At 40.0% G+C, this 19318-nt stretch overlaps 1 protein-coding gene across 1 annotated transcript; it reads left to right on the forward strand.

Moving 5' to 3' along the window:
• Window positions 1–9651: 9651 nt before the first annotated feature.
• Window positions 9652–15299, forward strand: HSPB3 (heat shock protein family B (small) member 3). The gene is given in 3 exon segments (XM_054397538.1): window positions 9652–9891; window positions 14693–14788; window positions 14790–15299. Coding segments are annotated over 3 exon segments (846 nt in total).
• Window positions 15300–19318: the final 4019 nt, after the last annotated feature.

Below are 19318 nucleotides of genomic sequence, written 5' to 3' on the forward strand. Positions count from 1 at the left end.
TTTTGGATCACTCCCCCCAAGTCCTTTGGTTTAAAGCCAACCTTATCAGATTGGCCAGCTTGCTGCCAAAGATTCCTCTGCTTCTTTTAGACAGGTGGATTCCATCCCTGATTGATAATTCTTCCTTTTCACCCTGTTCAGCAGTTTGGCGTGCATATTAATGCACCACCTCACAACTGAACATGCCTTGGGCAAAAATAGTGTTTTTTCTCATGTTCCTTGTTTGCTATTTAGTTTTCAGAGGTCTAAGACATGTTAGTACATACAAACAGAAATTGTAAAATTCCCAGTAATTCCAGTGGAATTACTAGATCCTACCAAGTCCTGCTACCATTCCTATCATGTTTCCTGCTGCAGATGGGGAAAGTCTGGTTTATCTCTACTGGGACAGTGGGCAGAACATACCAAATATGTTTGGTCTCCAAACAGGAGGTTTCAATTTACCACATATGCTTACTCTTAATTCTCATACATGGCCAAGTGGTAGGAGTCACAATGTGGTCAAATCTAACTTTATTTTAGAAAATTTTACATTACTTTCTGAATTATATTTCAAATGTCATTCTTTCTACATAACCCACATCCTCACAGTGAATTATGTATTCTGCTGGGAAACAGATAAGTATAGAAGCCTAGCAATTGCAGCCATAGTATGGCAAATGTTCAAAACAAGACATTAAAACCACCATTGAAATCAGGCACTTACAAAGAAAATGACAGATTTCAGACATCCTGTGCAGCTTTAATTCAACCTGTCTGTGCCTGTCTATTATGATGTGCTCTTCAATGAGATAACTCTACTTTATCTTTTCCAGTTGACTACATCTCAGTCAGAATTCAGTTTTATTTTGTCTTTACTGTTATTAGTGCTATGTATGGCTCCATATATTATTTACCCACCATTTGTCAAATCCTGTCTGAGAGGAGAATTATTCTTTGGTCTGACAACTTTTATGATATTATCTAAATGTTTCACAGATCTGAATTAGCTGATTTTCATGACAATCCTTTAACATGAGATAGAATTCTCATTGTTTTCTTTCAGAAGCAGGAGTGAGGCACAGAAAGTTAAAGATCAAAGTATCTATTGATTTGGAGTACCAGACAGGATTCTGCAATATTTAGCATCAAGTAGCATCCTAGGCAAACTTCTGGGTTTATATTATCTGGAAGTACCGATCTGAGTGCCTTATGCTTCTAGAGACCTAGTCTTGACATTCCAGCTCAGATATTTTATCTGGTGGCACAGGAGATCAGTACAGTTATTCTGTAAATGCAGGCAATTAACCCCATACTGGTTTGTACAAAAGGCAATGGTACCGCTACTGTCATGTAGCAGTCTCCTATGGCAACCAATTTAGAGACAGAAAAATACCCCTTAATGAACTTACTGACATTTATGAGATGTGGATGTTAAGGGTAACAAGCTCTTGGAGACAAGTGGTTGTTGTCTTGAAGACAAGCCAATTGGTCCCAATCAGCTGGGGCATAGCAACCATGACATGATAGAATTTTCAATATGTGGTGAAGTTAGGAGGGCTGCCAGCAAAACCTCTGCCTTGGACATCTGGAGGGCTAACTCCAATCTATCAGGATGTTGGTTTGGAGAGAACCTTAAGAAGCAGCTCTCAAAAAACAAAGGGATCTGGGAAGGCTGGGCTTACTTTAAGAATGAAATTGTGAAGGTGCAGGAGCAGGCTGTCTCTATGTGCTGAAAAACAAGCTGATGGGAAAGAAGACTGGCCTGGTTGAGCAGGGAGCTTTTGTGAGAACTCAGGGGAGAAAAAGAGTGTATCAAGTTTGGAAAAAGGGGCAGATGAACCAGGAAGTGTTTAAGGACATTGTAAGGTAATGTAGAAAGAGAATTAGAGATTGGAAAGCTCAGTTAGACCTTAATCTGTGAGGAGAGTCTGAGGGAGCTGGGGTTGCTCAGCCTGCAGAAGAGGAGACACAGGGGTCACCTTATCACACTCTACAACTACCTGAAGAGAAGTTGTAATAAGGTGGGTGTCAGACTGTTCTCCCTGGCAACTTGTGACAAGACGAGAGGGCATGGCCTGAAGCTGTGCCAGGGGAGGTTTAGGTTGGATGTTAGGCAGCACTTCCTCATGGAGAGGCTAATTAGACACTGGAATGGACTGCACAGGGAGATGGTGGAGTCACCATCCCTGGAGGTGTTTAAAGAAAGATTGCATGTAACACTTAGTCATATGGTCTAGTTGATGTGGTGGTGTTAGGTCATAGGCTGGACTTGATGATCTCAGAAGTCAATAATTCTGTGATTCTATGATTCTGTAGAAATTGTATTTCAGAAACCTTTAATACCTTTTGCACATTCAAATAGGTCTGAGTTTTGCAAGTGGTCATCCACTTGATATGTAACTGTTAAGTAGAAAGCATATTTTGTAACTACATTATCTAGTTATCGAAGTGACTCCTTCACACTTGGATATGGATAAAAAGAAATCTAAAATATGTGAAAATAATGCTGGACATTTTAGATGAGGAGATTAAAATTATTACCAGACTATGCAAAGTGACTTCAAAGAGTGAAAAAATGGCAAATCTACTGAGAAGAATTATTGAGGTTTTACATTGTAGAACTGCAGCAATAAAATAACTGAAAAAAAAATTCCATCTTGTAGAATAGTCCAGCACCTTTTTATAGTATCATTAGAATGCACCACTGACTCTGGGAATAAGTAAAGTAAGAAGAATAGGAAAAAAGAATTCGATATCTCAAAATAGCACTATTAAATACACTGTTTTAAACTGTTTGAGTACCTAACCTTAAAGGATGATGGTTTTCTGCAGTGCTAGACTAGATACTGGATTACAGAATTACTAGTTGTTTGGGTATTGGTCCCAAATCTCTAATTAGGTCTCTCAAAATTGTGGTTCACAGAAGAGTTCATCACTGTTTATTCACTGACAGCTAATTGCTCTCTTCTCTTTACCCTGGAAGAACGAAGCATGGTTTGGCAACTGAGGTCCTAATTCCTGTTCCTGGAGACAAAAGGGGCCTCTCTTCAAATTATGCAGATTTAAGGTGGAAGAACTAAATCAAGCCAAATATATAAGCAGTATCAAAGCACGGAGGAACTAGAAAGTACCCTCTCCTCAGCTGGGTCAGGTGCTTAACTCTAAAATGTTTTACATTAAAAAGAAAAAAGAAACAAAACAAAACAAAATGAAAAAACACACTGCCAAGAAGAAATCTAACATTGCATCAGTGGAAAAAAATTCATAGGCTGTAAAACACTGGTATGTGACTTAATAGTCTGTCATTGTTCTTAATCCTGTTATTGTTTGCTTTGCTAGTTGTTTCCACTGCAAAATTCCAGCAGTGAGAGAAAATGAAAAGCAGTGAGACAGCATGGAGTCCATGGAGTCTAAAACTGTCTGATGACCCTTTCTCTCCTAGACTGTAGAATAAGGTTTAATGCTGAAACCTTTTCTTCTATATCCTCACTGAATTCTAGGGGAACAGCAATTCAAGTAGGACGTTGGTAACCTGGACAATTACTCATTATTCAACATCCAGATGCCTGTAGCTACTATCATTTGGTATGTTTTGCTTAATGAGAGCTTGCTTGTATGGTAGTAATCAAATTTCTTCATTTTTAGAACATTTCTCTCTACCCGTTTTATCTTTCACTCTCATTCTCTGCTTCTAATTTTTTTATCCATCTGTCAGTCATTTTCCATATAACTGAACATATTTTGAATTGATACAAAACACAGCAAGACTAACTATTTTGGTTGCATTTCAAATCCCTCCTGTGGTTTGTGCTCTGCTTATGGTCAACTCTTATGACTTATTTTCCCCTGTTGTTGTTCATGCCTAGCACAAAGAAGCCTCACCTCACTTTATAAATAATGGAGTCCATACTTCTTGGCCATTTGTAAGTAGCTTTAGTCAGCCATAAAGAATGCTGCAATGGAGTAATGGACACACTTAAATTGCATAGTAAAGATCGGAAGTATTTTTTTTAAACTTCTCTCCAGGTAATTACTTAAATTTAAATTAAGGACCTTCTGACCTTCAGTTGAACAACAGTACAAGCAATAGATTTTGCACAGCAATTCTATTCTATATTATTATAAAAAAATCATAGAATCATAGATTTGGTTTGGTTGGGAAAGTCCTTTAAGATCATTGAGTCCAACCATTCTCTAACGCTACCAAGTCTCTACCATGTCCCTTAGAACTACATTTATGTGTCTTTTACACATCTTCAGGGACGGTGATTCAACCCCTCCATGGGCAGCCTATTCCTTTTCAGTGAAGAAATTTTTTCTAATATCTAATCTAAACCTCCCCTGGTGCATCTTGAGGCCATTTCCTCTTATTCTATCACTTGCTACTAGGGAGAAGAGACTGACACCTACCTTGCTACAATGTCCTTTGAGGTAGTTATAGAACAATAAGATCTCTCTTGAGCCTCCTTTTCTCCAGATTAGACAGTCCTAGTTCCCTCAGCAGTTCCTCATAAGACTTGTTCTTCAGACTCTTCGCCAGCTTTGTAGCTATTCTCTGGACATGCTCCAGCAACTCCATGCCTTTCTTGTATTGAGTGCCCCAAAACTGAACACAGCATTTGAGGTGTGGCCTCACCAGTGCCAAGCCCAGGGGGACCATCACCTCTCTGGTTCTGCTGGCCACACTATTCTTGATGCAGGCCAGGATGCTGTTGGCCTTCTCGGCCACCTGAGCACACTGCTGCCTCACGTTCAGCTGGCTGTTGATCAAAAGAGCCAGGGCCCTTTCTGCTGAGCAGCTTTCTAGCCACTTATGCCCCAAGCCTTTAGTGTTGCATAGGGTTCTTGTGGTCCAAATGCAGGCCTTGTTGAAGCCTATATGATAGGCCTCAGCCCACTGAACCAGCCTGTCCAGGTCCCACTGAAGAGCCTTCCTACCCTCCAGCAGATCAGCACTCCAACCCAGTTTGCTGTTGTCTGCAAACCTATTGAGGGTGCTCTCAATCTCCTTGTCAAGATCACTGGCAAAGATATTAAACAGGAGTGGTCCCAGAACTGCTTCCCTGGGGACATTACTTTTGACTACACACCAACTGGATTGAACTCCAGAGTGTATGGCAGTCCAGGCCAAAGGCAGACAGTTTTTTTATGAGGATGCTGTGGGGAATAGCATCAAATGCTTTACTAAAGTCCAGGGCAACAACATCCACAGCCTTTCCTTTATTGTGGCAGTTCAGGCTGGGTGCCTCCTGTTACTGCCACATAAGCTCCACCTCTGGTGTCCCCAGTGTCCAACCCAATAAGGTGGACACAGGAAAGGGCGTATTTCTGCCCATAAATCCTGTGCCCTATAAATCCGTCTGCAAAGTCATTCCCTTCTTTCTTCCCTCTCTGCTCCAGTGGGAAATGCTCTCTATCTGGTAACGGTGGGGGAGTATCTCAGGCCACTTAGTCCTGTCTAGGCCTAATGCCAGGAGGAGAATGGAGGGGGGGGCAGTCTCGGACCTGGCCAGCCTGAGACTTGCCTAGCAGTGGGGGGGGGGGAAGAAAGAGCCCTGGGGGTTTGAGTATACCCTCAGGTGGGGAGAAGGGAAGAGCTGGGAAGCCTTTGGGTGTTGTGTAATGGGCTCTGTACGCTTTGGGTTATTCTTGTCACTATGCTTTGTACTTTTTTTCTAATTTCACTAATTGCTTTTCCATTTAAACTGTCCATCACTCTCCAATCCGTTTGTGTGAGTGTCATTCTTTTGTCCCTCTTGGGGCAAGAGAGGATCTGTCTGGCCCCAAACCAGTACACTTATCCACCAAGCAGTCACCTTTTCATAGCAGGAGATGAAGTTCATTACCAGGACCTGTCCTTCATGAACCATGCTGACTGGGCCTGATCACCTGATTGTCCCTAAGTGGTGTATTATGGCACTCAATGTTACGTGTTCCATGACCTTCCCTGGCACCAAGGGCAGACAGATGGTTCAGTAGTTCCCCAGATCCTCCTTCTGGCCCTCTTTGTAGATGGGTATCGCACTCACTAATCTCCAGTTGGTGAGAACCTTTTTGATTAGCCAGGACTGCTGATAAATCATGAAGAGTGGCTTGGTAAGCACATCTGCCAACTCCTTCAGCATTTTTGGGTGTAACCTATCTGGCCCCATACACTTGTGTATCTCTAGGTGGTTCTACAAGTCACTGACCATTTCCTCTTGGATTATAGAGGTTTCCTTCTGTTCCCCATCCCTGTCTTCCAGCTCAAGGGATTGACTATCCAGCAAAAAAATAATCCTGCTATTAAAGATTGAGGCAAAAAAGGCATTAAGCACTTCAACCTTTTCATCCTTAGTCACTATGTTTCCTTCTGCAGCCAATAAAGGATGAAGGTTCTCTTAAGTCCTCCTTTTGTTATTAATGTATTTATAGAAGCATTTTTCATTATCTTTCACAGTAATAGCTAGATTGAGTTCTAGCTGGGCTTTGGCCTGTCTAATTTTCTCTCTGCACAGCTTCAGTGTATCTTTATAGTCCTCCTGAGTGGCCCATCCCAAAGGCCATAAACTCTCCTTTCATTCTTGAGTTCCAGTCAAAGCTCTCTATTCTGGCCATGTGCTATGTTATGAGCTGAAGCCATACTATGAAAGAAGGTGTCATTTCTGAACTAGTATGGATGGTAATGTTAAAATTTGATGCTCAGATTTAATTGAAAACTCCAGCTACCAAAATTTAAAATAAATAAATAAATAAATAAATAAATTTCTAACAATTCTAGATTTTACAACCTCAGTGACTTTCCTGACATTGACCAAGTCAGGAAATTAAGACAATGGAAAAACACCATTCTGACTCCAACACCAAAGGAAATAACAATTTTGACACAGGAGCCAGATTTGTTTTGGCTTTAACCGCGTGGACAGGCAAGGGGAGGCAATATTTTTGGCAAATAATTATTGCTTTTTCTTCTAAGACTGGAAACCAAGGAGAAGCTGGCTTTGTAATACATACAATATGTATACATGGTTACCATTAAATTTCATAGTATTCAGCATGTGAAAATAGTGGTATAGGGTCACCATCAATCCCTTATTAACCACTCTCGTACTGAAATTTTGGAGAAGCCCTCTACTCTAATTACTGATCTACAGTCTCCAGATGCTGCTTGTCAGTTAATGATCCTCATCATCAAAATTAATTCCCAATATATAGTGACATTGACCAGGACATGTACATCACTCCAGAAAAGAACTGCCTACTAACCATATCAAACTTTTCCTATAAATCCTTCACAAATCATAGCTCTTTAAGGACTTTCTGGATGAGGTGCTTCTACCTTGGAGTAGCTCTTTAAGGACTTTCTGGATGAGGTGCTTCTACCTTGGAGTAGCTCTTTAAGGACTTTCTGGATGAGGTGCTTCTACCTTGGAGTCAGTAACTGGACAGCTTCCAGACCAACATGTTGACTCTAAACATGAATGAGTTCTGAGCTGAGTAATCAGGGATTCTTTGCTTGGCCCTACAGACCTTACCTACCTTGAGGAAGCATGCTGTTTAGTGAATTTTATGCTATTTGGAGAAATTTTCATGAATTCTTGAAATTAAATCTCACTGATTCCTGTTGTGCCTACAAGACACAGTCACAAAGAATGAAGAATACAGCAATGCAGGATGCCGTAAAACATCACATCATTTAGCATCCAGTGCCAAAGTCCAGAGTTTAGCTAAAGCCAAAATCCACGTTCATACCAAGAGCCATTCAGCTGATATCTTAATGCTAGCAAATATTTGACATTGCTGTAAAATTTGTTAAGTACACCAAAATATGTGTTCTGTAATGTAGTTTTGACTCTAGCGCTCATGTCATAGTACAGCATTTTCAAAGTATGCTCAGTTATACCTTTGGTCCCATCCAGCACTTCAACTTATGGAAAATTTTAAATATCAACATTCAGTTAGTAAGTCAAATTATTTTCTGGCAAGTAATTATTGTAACAAACACATCCACAGCATCAGTACACCATAGGTCTTCTATAAATTCTAGTTACTGAATTTCAGTCTTAACTTTGCATGTAGGAAAAAAACAACAACAACCAACCAATCAAAATGAGCTCATAGTGGGTTTGTGTTAATTACAGGTTAGCAAGTTTTGTGTTTGATTTAAGTACTAGATTTTCCAGCCCTTTCCCCTAGAAGCCTTAGGGAGTACCTAATTTTAAACAGTAGAAATATTCATGGTTCAAGAAGTTTGTAGGTGAGATTTTCAGTACTTGTATTAGTTTTACTAAGTGGTCAACCTCAAAACACGCAAACCTGAAAATCTGACCCATGGAATAGAGTTTCACATCCTAAATAAGCAAGTGAGCACTTGCTAAGAAGTTTAAACAGATCCAAAACAAATATGCCAGTCTTACTGTACTCAGCTGCCTTGAGTTTTTCTATCAAATCTCAAGTCAAGACTTCAGTGAGGCAGAGGAGAAGGAAACCTGAAAACTGGCATTCAGCTTGGAACACTGGTTAATTTTTAACTGGTAAAAAAAAATCTTTCTACATCAAGAGATTCTGCCTTTCAGTGGCAAAACAGATCTTCTAAGCCCTTAGGCAAATTTTTCTCTTTTAATTGTTCCTTTCCTCTCTATTCCATAAACAAGAAATGAACAGATCCATATCACTCTGAATATTTTTTTTTCAATTGGAATTCCCCAGTAATGTTTGAGGCATTTGCCTATAACATATTAAAATGTTTAGGCACTAGCCAGATGAATGCATATACTTATGAAGAGTTCCATGAGATCACTTTAAAGTAACTTTTACACTAACTTGAAATTTTAAATTTGTTATTATACAAGTTGCATTTTTATTCCTTACCTGTCCTGTAAAGATGCTGCTTCTACAACAGCTGCTGTGGTCCTGTTACTGTCTCAAAGACTTGTAATAGTGGAGATAATGTATCAAAATGATAGTCCTTTTCATGTTTATTTTTATTTCTTGCATATCTTCATAACAAATGAGCAAACACTTTATTCCTAGTGCAAAACCAGAGATTAGTTTTCCACTTCTCAAGAGGCCCTCAAAATTAGGAGATCAAGTTTACAGTTGGAGGTGAGCATCAGTGCCCTGGAGAGATTTTCCAAGAGGTTGGGCAGATCCAGCCTTTTCCAGGTTTTGAAGGACATGACCCATGGACTCAAGCCTTCCTTCAGTGAAGCTGCTTGTGTATAGTAAAACCACCTAGCTTGCTGTGGGACAGGAAAGAAGTTGATTTAGCATACTCAGAGACCAAGGTCATTTACAACCAGCAGGTGTTTGTGTTAAATGAAGATCTGCAAAGCTGGCCTGACAAAGACCTTAAGGAAAGAGTCTTATGAAAGTAACACAGCCCCATTTTGGTTAAAATTGATGAAGCAGGGCTCAAATAACACAAATACCCAACTTCAAAACACATTCTGAGGGCTGGGGTGCCTGAGTGAAGATATTTGTCTAATTAACTATAATTTAAAGTTGACACCCCTCAATATGCTAATGAGGAAAATCAGTTGCATGCTAAACATATATGACTATGTTATTCAACTTTCTCTCCCAAATCATGCTAAACATTACCTAGAATGCAGGGACAACCTGGGCTGGGATATAAAACCCATGAGAGGAACACCTCTGCACACACCAGGCTCAGCAAGGGATTGCAGCATGGACCAGCACTACCAGCACCACCAGCAGCTGCAGCTAAGACAGCGGGAGAAGACAGAGACAGCTGTCTCCTCTTCCTCCACCCAAGACAGGGACACCTTTCTTGGTGAGAATTATGCCTTCAATATACAGCTGAAGTTTTCCTGCATTTCTGTTAGAGCTACAGCAAAGGTTTGCGTCACTGACTGTGCCATCCTGAGACCATCTTACAGTCAGCGCCTTTATCACCAGCAATCCCAAGTCTGTGGTATCTCTCCCTTTGAACAATTAAAACATTTGATTGTTTTAACTTTTTGAGCTGTGTCAGAGGAAGTCCTTATTCTGACACTGACTAGTGGGGACAAATGTTAATTTTTCCAAATAGTCCCAGCAGAGTCCTTGGCTCTGAGGCATGCAAACATCTGGATCTTACCTTTAACATGACACTCTGTAACAACATAGGCTTGATAACTTACAAAAAGTTTTATAACACAGCATCAAGTCTTGCTGCAGAACGAATTATGTTGTGATTCATTGATGAATACAAATTACATGTGACTGGAACAATACAGTAATAAAAAAAGAATCCCTCAATATTACTTGGAAACAGAACACCTGGTGTCTGCTAATTAGACATTTGCAGTAGTTTTGATTACATTTTTGATTCCTCCAGAACTTATATATATCCACATCTAACAATCCAGCTAAAAGACAACCCATAACTCTAAGAAGCATTGGACTCAAACTGACACAAGTAGGAGATAGTAATTTTCTCGCTCTACAAAAATATGCTAAAAACTGTATGGAAAATAGCTCTTTACCACCCATTTTCCATAATTCTCACCCTACATCCTATTCTTACATACATTTTATTTCAATATCTAGCTATATTTATACATTCATACATTTTATTTCACTATACTAGCTCTTCAGTATCACCACAAAACCTAAACTCTCATATTGTGTATAATACAGCCAGCTCCAGTAAAATTCACCACGTTCTGCTTTTCCTTACATTTCTTATGTATTACAAAGTCTGAAATGACAGCATCACTTCTGAATGACATGTGAAGTAGATCATGAGTGGCATCCTTGGGTGCTTTGTTAAAAGTACTTGCAGTGCTCTGCCTAAATTAATTTGGATAATTACATGTCTCTCATTTGAATTTAGCCTGTTAATATTTGGTAGATGAGCTCTTGTTCACTTTATCCCAGCACTCTTTTCACTTTTTTCCCTTTTCAGCAGTTACGGAATTTCATTGGTAGCTGAAATACCTCCCTTCCTCTCTTTGGGAATGCAAGCATGCAGAGAATGACAAGGCAATCTATTACTTTAAAGTTGTGTGAGGAAGATGCGCCCGTATCTATTTAAAATATGCATCAAAATGTGTTTTTCTCATTTGTTTGGACACCTTACATTTTTACAGTTTGCAATGCAACTTCAACAGGGTGTCTGTTCTCTGTATTTTCCATCAGTTAAACATTAATCAAACGTTCATTCCCACCACTGCCTCCTGAGATAGAAGTTTATGTTACCTTCAAAGTGGACTCTTGTAAGTTAAAATCTTGCGGTTTCCTTCCTTTAATTTATCTAGCCATACAAGTGCTTCACCATCTGATAAAGATACCTGGGGTCATCACGCAGCAGCCAGCTTGTGCTTTTCTTTCCGCAGCTATTTTCTCGTCTCACCACAAGATGGCAGTGTGACCCATTCATACAGGTGCAGTGCTTCTGACCGACTGTTGCAAGTTGCCGACAGTCCTTTGAAAATCATAGAATCATAGAATCAGTCAGGGTTGGAAGGGACCCCAAGGATCATCTAGTTCCAACCCCCCTGCCGTGGGCAGGGACACCTCACACTACATCAGGCTGGCCAGAGCCTCATCCAGCCTGGCCTTACACACCCCCAGGGATGGGGCATCAACCACCTCCCTGGACAACCCATTCCAGGCTCTCAACACTCTCATGGGGAAGAACTTCTTCCTCACGTCCAGCCTGAATCTCCCCACTTCCAGCTTTATTCATTTCCCCCTAGTCCTGTCACTACCTGATAGCCTAAAAAGTCCCTCCCCAGTTTTCTTCTAGGCCCCCTTCAGATACTGGAAAGCCACAATAAGGTCACCTCAGAGCCTTCTCTTCTCCAGATGGAACATCCCCAACCCTTTCAGTCTGTCCTCATAGACTCAGCTCCAGCTGAGCTCTGATCATCCTGGTGGCCCTTCTCTGGAAATGTTCCAGCATGTCCACATCCCTCTTGTAATAGGGGCTCCAGAAGTGGATGCAGTACTCCAGGTGGGGTCTCAGCAGAGCTGAGTAGAGGGGGAGAATCACCTCCCTTGACCTGCTGGCCACACTTCTCTTGCTGGAGCCCAGGATCTGGTTGGCTTTCTGGGCTGCAAGTGCACATTGACAGTTCATGTTGAGCTTCTCGTCCACTAGCATCCCCAAGTCCCCCTCCTCAGGGCTGCTTTCCATCCAGTCACTGCCCAGCCTGTATTTGTGCTTGGGATTGCCTGCAAAATACATCGAGACTATAAATATGTGCGATCAGTGAAAGAGAGCATGGACTGACAAGTGCGAGTCCGGGATAACTAATTGCCTTGCTTCAGTTTTGGAAAAAACAGCTCTGTAATACTTTCCATGCCAATCGATAGTTTCCCAAATGCCTGTTGGGCAGAATGCCTTAGACACACAGAAAAGCAGGGAAAGAAAACCTGAGGCACTGAGCTGGCTTAAATTAAGGACATTGATCCTGCTCCTGACACACTGGCTCTGAAGGTTTTAAATTACGTCAGTAATCAATTGTTACTAATACCCATTGCTCAAATGAAACGCTATAGATACTTGAAGAGTATAGCAGCATAAGCATTAAAAGTTCCTCAGTATTGCAGCACCACAACCACACTTAAATTTGAAAGCCCAAAAATATACTCTAAATTACTGGGATGTTTGCATTTCAAACGTGTTTTCTTCATCCAGTTGGCATATTCACCATGTTTGCAACAAATACATAAGAAAAATGGTGCTAGTTCCTGAGTGCATAAGCAGCAAACGGGGAAAGAAAGGACTGGAATTGAGGACAGAGCAGGATGGGAGAGCAGGAAGAGGCTATATAGCTTTACCACCAAAATCTTTCCAATTCCTTGTCCTACAGAGTAGAAAGGCATACTATAACTTCTGTAGAGCTTTGTGTATGACATGAATTTAAAGGGTATTCAAATAATGTTTTGTGCCACTTAGACCAGGCAGGCAGTTCCAAGTATATTTAACACAGACATTTGAAAGACTAACACAACTGACTCTAGGAATAAATATAGCTGTTCCACAGTGAGCCACACTGCGGTAATGAAGAATGTAATAGTTTTTTTTTAAAAAAAAGTTGCTGTTTGTGCACAGTACATTTATTACTGAGGTGCAGTCTCCTAAGACACAATATCATGATCAACCAGGCACACTGCTTCACTTAGTTTCCTCATCAAGTGAATCAAAACAGCTAACAAAACAGAAAACCACTACTGAGCAGATAATGGGCAACACTCCAGGTTATCTTTATCACTATTTCAGCAAGTCATATGTTCAGATTTGCATTTTTCAGATTTCTGGATGACAATTTGACAGAAGGGCCAACGATTAAACAAAGTAGTGTAACCCTCCTTTCCCACAATATTCAATTAAATGATTTGCCATTCATGCACATTATCTTGAACCTTTGATCTGTCTTTGAAAATTTCCTTACCTTGCAATGCAACCTTTGCAAGTGAAAAATAAAATAGCAACCTTAGAACATTAATTATAGATGTGTCTAGTGATCCTGCTCTGCTATCAACTCAATACAGAGGTTGCTTTCTGATGGCTATCAAAATTCAGCTGCCTCTTTCCTCATGAACCTACAGTCCATTAGCAGTCAAAGATCCCATATAATGTGATTTGTTGTTTTCACAGTAATGGAAGATGTAAATACAAGAGAGAGACAAAGGTCTGAACAACAGCAGCCAAACAAAAAAGAATGAAAGTATCTCATTGGTTATACCTAGCATTAGTGCAACTGAGGGAAATAAACTGTTTTTATCACAAGTTGCCATAATGCATTCTGCTTTACATTACCAAGCCCAGCTACAGGGATTTTCTAGCAACATGCTAAAACTTGGAAATCCTTTCCATGTTAAACTGCACTTTCCCCTTAGATCTTTTTAACCAAGGTATAGATATTTGCAGGCCTTATTTGCCTGGATATCACAAAGTAACAAAATTATTGCACCACAGAGAGCCTTTGAAGTCATCAGTTCTGCTGCCCAGACACACGCAGCAGACGGAGTCATAGATTCAAACTTCTGAGCCCTGGAGGACAAGAATTACAAGGACACTGTGATAGCATTAAGCATTCAGAATAGTCTTTACTATTCTACTGGGAAAAAATAACTCTGCCCAGTCCTGGAACCTGTGAAATACCATCTTTTACTGTAATTCTCACTGCACTCTTGAGTCTCACTCCCTGACACACTGGAGAAGGCTCTAATGAGTCTGTAGGTCACTAGGATTGCAGACTCAGCCCTTCAGACAACTCCTCTCTGAGCACACTGCTTACAGGTTCCCTCCTCCCACCAATAACATGGTTAAGCACACTCATATTTCACTTCTGCACAACTTCTGCAACAACGCCCAATCCACTTGATAATTTTAGACTTTAGCTAACCTGAAATCATATCCATTCCTGCTGTCAAACTAATTGAATCCCCTCCCTCAGTAACTCTTTATTCAGTTAGAAAAAATGCAGAGTTTATACCTATTATAATGTCCCCTTGGAAAAAATGGAATAATGAAACTTCTTTAAATCAAAGAATCTTTCACATTATTTGTCTGCTCATTATTCATAATGACAAACAGCACAATATTAAAATAATCGAAGGTATGTTGAATTTTGTTTGAACTACTTAATCATGAAAGCTGTACATGTGTTGAAGCCACTCAAGACTCACACGCTATAAATAGTGCTCTATTGTTAGTGGGTAAAAGAAGAAGCAAGTCTCCTGGCACTGGAGCACAGCAACACCCTATTAAAAGCTAAGCTCTGCCTGTGCTAAAAGTGAATGGTGACATCAACCAATAAATTAGTCTGTGCATAAGGCATACAACTGCAAAGAGCTCGTTCTCACTCTGTGACAGGAGCAGGAGCTTCCCCAAAGCGACAAGAGCAGCAGCTTACCTTTCTGCCTCAGCAATGGCAGAAGCTGTTATAAGACACTGGGTAGAAACTCCCATACGCTATCAAGAGCAGTTTGCTCTCCAAGAACTGGAAGCACACAAACTAGACCACTCTTTATATGCTTTGCCAGGCCCTGCTACAGCTGCACTGAGCAACACAAGGTGTATCACAGAAAATACAGCTGAAACTGGGAAGAATGGCCAGAAAGAGGAAACCACACACTTTCAGGTTTTGCTGGATGTTGTGCAGTTCCGTCCTGAAGATATCATTATTCAGACTTTTGAAGGCTGGCTTCTGATTAAAGCTCAGCATGGACCCAGGATGGATGAACATGGTTTCATATCCAGAAGCTTTACCAGACAATACAAATTACCTAATGGAGTGGAGAACAAAGATTTGTCTGCACTTTTCTGCCATGACGGTATTTTGGTTGTTGAAATGAAGAACTCAGTGGAAAAGAATTAGAACTTAGTCTATAGTTTATTGGTGTGTTAAAATAATTCTTAATACAACCAAAAAATATAATTCAAGCAATGCTATAGAGTGTACTAAGCATGTGGCTGCATTTATATTACAGTACAGGAAAATCTTTGTATGTATTTTTAAGTATGTTGAGTTTATTGTTTGATGTGAAATGTTAGAATACCTCCAGCTACATATGTGTTGGAAAGTCAGATTTCTTAACAGTTTAAAATTTATGCTAGTCACAGCAGGAAAGAAAAAATCAATTTCACAGCATACTAAAAATAAAGCACACCTATGAGTTCAGTGGGGAGAGTTGTATTTCTAAGGAATAAGCACTTGTCCTTCATAGTCATTATAGAAGCAACAGACAGATTGTCTTACAGGAATATACATATATAAATCTAATTTTTGAGATTGGATGCTTCTCCCTTAGGCTCTGGAAAAGCACACAAACTGAAGAATACCATCAAGAGAAAAAAAAAAAAAACAACTTGTATACCAAAAAGTCCTGGAGAGATTACTTTGTGGAAGTGTGTTGAATGTTTGGAACTATAAGGAAAAAAGAATAATCCCTTAATAATTACATTTGCTTGAAAACACAGCAAGTAGAAGTTATACTTTCTGTCAAAAATAAATTCATTTTAAGGAAAACATTCAAAGACATTTAGAAAATTGGTTTTGTTTAACATATTCTGCTATTTATTAACAACTGAAGAAAAATGATATTGTTCACAAATACTCTTAAAAAGGATTAAATTCTTCCTTGTGAAGCTCTGGTAATAAAAAGACATTACTCTAGCACACATGGCTTTATTCTTACACATTTTAGCTAGTCTTGTGGTTCAATCAAATTAAAATTTTGTTCTTCATGTGGCTTGACAATTTAGGCTGAGGTCCCATGACTGTATCTTCAAGAGCAAATTTTTCTGCTTATGTGTTTTCTGCCACAGTCTCCATATGCATATGGACTCTGCATGAATCTAATTTTAATTATCTGGTCTTTTCAACTTTAAAAAAAAATATTAATGCTGTGAGTTTGTAATTACTCAAATATTTGAGGAGATCTACAGCTGCAATTCAAACTGATTCCTTTAATGCATACTGGAGATGTGTATGACTGGTGTGCTATGAATAGTGAAGGAATGTGGAATGGAAAGTGCCAAGTTAAATATAATAGCAATCTGCTGTTAGAGAAATCAAAAACATATTAAAATGAAACTGAATATAAATACAACTTTAAGAAAAATTTGATGAAAAAACCTCAGGCTCTTGCTATCTGAAACAAAATGAAAGCCCTAAGTTTGCACACCTGTGTATGTCCATTCATTAGGAAGATCTGTCATGGTTCCTTAGACTTGAAGATAATTGAAGCAATTGATTTTAGAAAAGCGGGTAGTCCAAAGCTTGCATTTTATTTATTACTTGTGCTAAAATTCATAAGGAATCTGTACAAGAAATGCAGAATAAGGTCTGGATTCTAAGTTTTCATCAAGTAAAATTATTTATTTTTTTTTAATAGAGAAGAAGTTAAGAGGTTAATGTTTTCTAACAAACCAAACCAAATGTAAAATGTATGACCCTACATTTCCACTCAGCCTACACCTTTCCCTTGTATCGCCTTTGTTTCTGTGTTGGTTTAAGATAATAAATGATCATACTGGAAAAGCAGTTCTAGATTCTTTAAACACTTTTAGATCAACAATCTTTGTCAGCCAGGAATCTGATGGGAGGCATAACTGTGATTTCTAAAAATAAATTCTAGATACAGGTCAGGATTTAAATTTTACATGCCAACTTTCTAAGACCTCTAAGTTTAAACTCATGGTCTCCACATCACCTTATGGCACAACAGTTGGGACAGAGTTCAGGATCACCAGTTATTAATCTGCTTACAGAGGATTTTGTAAATTTAGGCTATTATAAAAATTATTCTAGCTATGATTGCAGTGCTGCTGTTCAATAACCCTAGAGATGAAAAAATAGTCTAAAAAAAACATAGCTGATTTAATTATTTCAAATTAGATCATGATTAGACTACTGGAAACTTGGCAAAGATTTAGAACAGACAGCCAGAATCACATCATCTGTTCTATGCATGTTAATACTGCGGTTACACATGGCCCTGTTTATGTACATAGGCCTGGCTCACAAAACTGGACAGAGACTTTGGCATTTGGGTTGTCTGTATCACCAATCTCTTCACATCAGTCTATACCCAGGTCTGTACATACAACATCAGTCAGAAACAACTGGAACATACTGAGTCAAACCTGGCAGGCATGTCCTCAGGTAGATTTTACCTTGCTTTGTATCCAGAGATTCACAAAAGACTATGTCCATACTCCCAGGTGAATGGGAAATTGGCGTGGCCCAGCACCTGAGTGCTTGTGTAGCAGCAGCTACACTGAAGCATGACCCTGCTGCTGGCTTCCTGCATTTTAGCACCAAGAAGAATGCACCAAGAAAGTTCTTCTCTCTGGTTTGTTTTGCCTTTTTTTTTTTTTTTGAGTGGCAGTTTATTGAAAGTTCTTGAATCAATGATTTTTACATGTTTACCAAAACAGCATCAAAGTACTCAGCAGAGCATTTCCAAATTTTGTGGAGAGAGATGTTTTTATCTACTTCTAATACTGTTCCATGGACTGAAGAATGAAAATTTTATCATCAGCAAAGGATTTCAGAACAGCTACATCTTAAGATAGGTTTAAGACATTCTGATGTGCTTAAATTAAGAACCCTAATATTGGCTGCCTGTAAAATCCTGTCCCAGATAAGTGACAAATGCTGCTGCAAACTTTGAAGAGCAAATGTTATGGAGCCTTCTCAGCTGTCATGGGTGAAGGATTACCTTCGTGGTTGATCAGATTGCTCCTCCAAATGGATAAAGATGATATCATGTAAGAATCTGAGTATTGTGGAAAAAAGCTTTCATAGAAGATGAAAATGCCTCAATATCATAACACTAATCTCCAATAGCATACATACATTTCCATGTGATTCCTGTGGGCAGAAAGTCCACAAACACCTTGGACTTGCTCCTAGATTCATGGAATCGCTTAGGTTGGAAAGGACCTTAAAGATTATCTAGTTCCAATACCCCAACACCCCTGCTATGGTCACTAATCTACTACACCAGATTTCTCAAGGCCTCATCCCACCTAGCCTTGAACACCTCCAGGGAGGGGGCATTCACAACCTCCCTGGGAAACTTGTTCCGGTGTCTCACAACCCTCACTGTAAAGAATTCCTTCCTAATATCTAGTGAAAATCTGTCTTCCTCAAGCTTTAATCCATTTCCTCTCATCCTATTACTACAAGCCCTTGTAAAAAGTCCCTCCCCAGCTGTCTTGTAGACTCTCTTGAGATACTGGAAGGTCTCCGTGGAGCCTTCTTTTCTCCAGGCTGAACAGCCCCAACTGTCACAGCATGTCACTACAGGGGAGGTGTTCTATCCCTCTGATTATATTTGTGGTCCTCTTCTGGACCTGCTCCAGCAGTTTGATGTCTTTCTTACGCTGGGGATACAAGAACTTGACACAGTACTCCAGGTGGGGTCTCATGAGAGCGGAGTAGATGAAGAGAATCACATACCTCATCCTACTGGTTGTATTTCTTCTGGTGCAGCCCAGGATATGGTTGGCCTTCTGGGCTTCAAGCACATATTCACAGCTTCACAGATTGACATCGGGTTGGAAGGGACCCTCAAAGGTCATCTTGGCCACCCTCCCTGCAGTAAGCAGGGACACCTCCAACTCGACCAGGCTGTCTAGGGCCACATTGAATCTGATCTTGAATCTCTCCAGGAATGGGGCTCAAACGCATCCCTATGGCTGCAAGCATGTCTAAACAGTCCTTCCCCAGCCTTCCTGTAGGTCCCCTTCAGATATTTAAACATAACTGTAAGGTCTCCCAGGAGCCTTCCCTTCTCCAACCTGTACAGCCCAAATTCTTTCAGCCTGTTTTCATAGCAGAGGTGGTCCAGCATTCTGGTCATCTTTGCCGCCCTTCTCTGAACCTGC

This window comes from Indicator indicator, chromosome Z (genome assembly GCF_027791375.1).
Source record: "Indicator indicator isolate 239-I01 chromosome Z, UM_Iind_1.1, whole genome shotgun sequence".
Lineage (NCBI taxonomy): Eukaryota > Metazoa > Chordata > Aves > Piciformes > Indicatoridae > Indicator > Indicator indicator.